Source organism: Phodopus roborovskii, unplaced genomic scaffold, assembly GCF_943737965.1.
Source record: "Phodopus roborovskii unplaced genomic scaffold, PHOROB, whole genome shotgun sequence".
NCBI lineage: Eukaryota > Metazoa > Chordata > Mammalia > Rodentia > Cricetidae > Phodopus > Phodopus roborovskii.
In genome coordinates this window covers 49,217-51,350 of record NW_026125592.1, presented here as the reverse complement: position 1 = coordinate 51,350, position 2,134 = coordinate 49,217, and the positions used below count along the sequence as shown (strand labels likewise).

The following is a 2,134-nucleotide window of genomic DNA, read 5'->3' as shown; positions in this document are numbered from 1 at the left end:
AGATAGGGCCCAGGAGCATAGACTATCAATAAATTCCAGAGGTCACTTGGTGGCATGTAGTGCCCTCTTCTGGTAAAAGGGCATACATGCAGACAGTATACTCATGCATAAAATAAATGCATGAGCATTTAATTTTTAAATTATTATTATTATTATCATAATTAGCATTATTCTGATCATTCTTTTTTTTGGGGGGGGCCCAAGAGGGCATTCAAAATGCAAACTTTAATAAACAGCAGGTCAAAGGATTCCTCGAGAGTGAGAATAGCAGAGCTGGTTTTAGAGGCCTCAGGGGCTCCTGCTTCCTCCCCTCCAAAACTTGGAGTAGGAAGCAGTGAGCCCTGCTGAGGAGGAGTGGTGCCCAGCTCCATGGAAGTCCACCTGTCTGAGGCGCTAAGCCCCACAAAGCAGCAGTGTGTGGAGCATAGTGGCCCCCATCAGGCCCAGAAGGTTCTAGGAGTGTGGCAGGCTAGCAGGCCAAAGTCCGCAGTCAGATCCTGAAGCTCTCCTCCCGGCCATCGATGTGGCGGAGCCGCAGGTAGACATCTGTGCCGATGCCCTGCAGGGACTGCAGCTGCAGGGAGCCACCGAGATACTCCGCATAGGCCCTGGACGTGGGCAACCCGAAGCCAAAGCCATGCATAGGTCCTGACTGGCCGCCACTGTGCATATCCAGGTGGCCGAAGAGAGGGCTTATTCGTGGGTCCTGGGTGCTGGCCTCAGCTGTGGTGAAGTGGTAGTCCATGACCCGATCCAGGTCTTTGTGAGCAATTCCTCCACCCCGGTCTGAGATCCTTATGATGAGATCAATATCATTATTGGCGATGGTGATGACCACATCTGGAACGTTGTAGGGAGTATCTAGGTGACTCTCCATGGTGGCTCTCATGGCATTCTTGAGCAGCTCAGGCAGGATATAGTCCAGTGGCATGGGAATGAAGGGGAAACGGGCAGCCACATGTCCATTGATGCGAACTCGAGGGGCATTGCCGTACTTGTGCTCACACAGGCGTCTGGCAAAATCCACCCACTTTTCAATAATCTTCTTTGGTGACAGACGAGTGCAGATGATGCCAACAAAATCAGGCTTGTCTTCATGCAGTGCCAGGTGGTGAGTAGCCAGCATTCGGATCCCAAGTCTTGAAGTCAGAGTCTTATCCAGGAAGTACCTGACCAGCTTCTCATCCTCTATGTGTTTCCGGCTCTCACGGAGACCCTCAGCTAACAGGGTCACCACATCCTTGTGGTCGTCCAGCAGCTGTCGCACCAGCTGGCAATACTGGGCCTCATCGGCCTGGTCCTTGATCGGAGGGAAGTCTGTCAGCTTCTGGAAGGCCCGGATGTATAGCTCGTGCACATGCAGTATGGTGGGATTGCAACCAATGATGAAAGGAAGGCTACGGAAGCCCTTGATGCGGTGAGCAATCCTCACTGGTAGCTCTTGCTGCAAGTGACGGCCACTTTTCAGAAGGTGGCTGCCATCCTGTGAACGACCAGAATAAAGCATCATGGTGGGAGTGAGGCGGACTGAGGGCTTCTCTGCTGCCACTTCAATGGCTGACTGGTTGTAAAAGGAGGTGACAGTCTTGGAGCGTTCCCTGGCCAGCTCTACATGGTGTGTATCGGTGACTGATGTTGAGCGAACCCGGAGTGACAATGAGGACCCCAAGAGGGGCCGAAGTGAAGGCCCGCTCCGAGGGGCACTGCCCAGCACAAAAGTCAGTATCATTGTCCTGCTTCTTTGTTGAACTAGATTACCACTATAGGGCTGAAGACCCGACAGGCAGTGGTGACCCCAAAGAGGGGCAGAGAGAGTGGGCAGGGCTTTTCTCGGATTTCAGGGATGTGGATCCCTCGAGGATGCTGACAAGCACAGCGCCGGCACAACAGCTTCCATCCCAGGTCTCTCAGGTACTGGACAACCTCATTCATGGGGTGTATCTGACCCTTAACCAGCATTATGCGACCCGAGCCCTTGAAGACTGGCCTGTGTCCGTGTGACAAGCATAACGTGCCGGAGAACAGGATGCATGCAGCAAAACTGCGGTCCCAGGTTCCCCATCGGAGCTCCCCCTCCGCTGGGTCGCTTAGTCCGGCCAGGGTCCCCCCATATGGTAGCTGCCAGCCCCCGCCC

General features: G+C 53.8%; 1 protein-coding gene across 1 annotated transcript; it reads right to left on the bottom strand.

The window, feature by feature from the left end:
- Positions 1–444: 444 nt before the first annotated feature.
- On the bottom strand, positions 445–1,779 carry LOC127217058 (3-methyl-2-oxobutanoate dehydrogenase [lipoamide] kinase, mitochondrial-like). The gene has a single exon (XM_051177907.1). It carries the CDS (start codon positions 1,727–1,729, stop codon positions 491–493), a length of 1,239 nt encoding a protein of 412 aa, XP_051033864.1. The 5' UTR covers positions 1,730–1,779; the 3' UTR covers positions 445–490.
- Between the last annotated feature and the right edge of the window lie 355 nt (positions 1,780–2,134).

What these genes read in the sequence shown, in the direction of transcription:
- LOC127217058 (XM_051177907.1), bottom strand. Translation starts at nt 1,729, where the DNA reads ATGATACTGACTTTTGTGCTGGGCAGTGCCCCTCGGAGCGGGCCTTCA.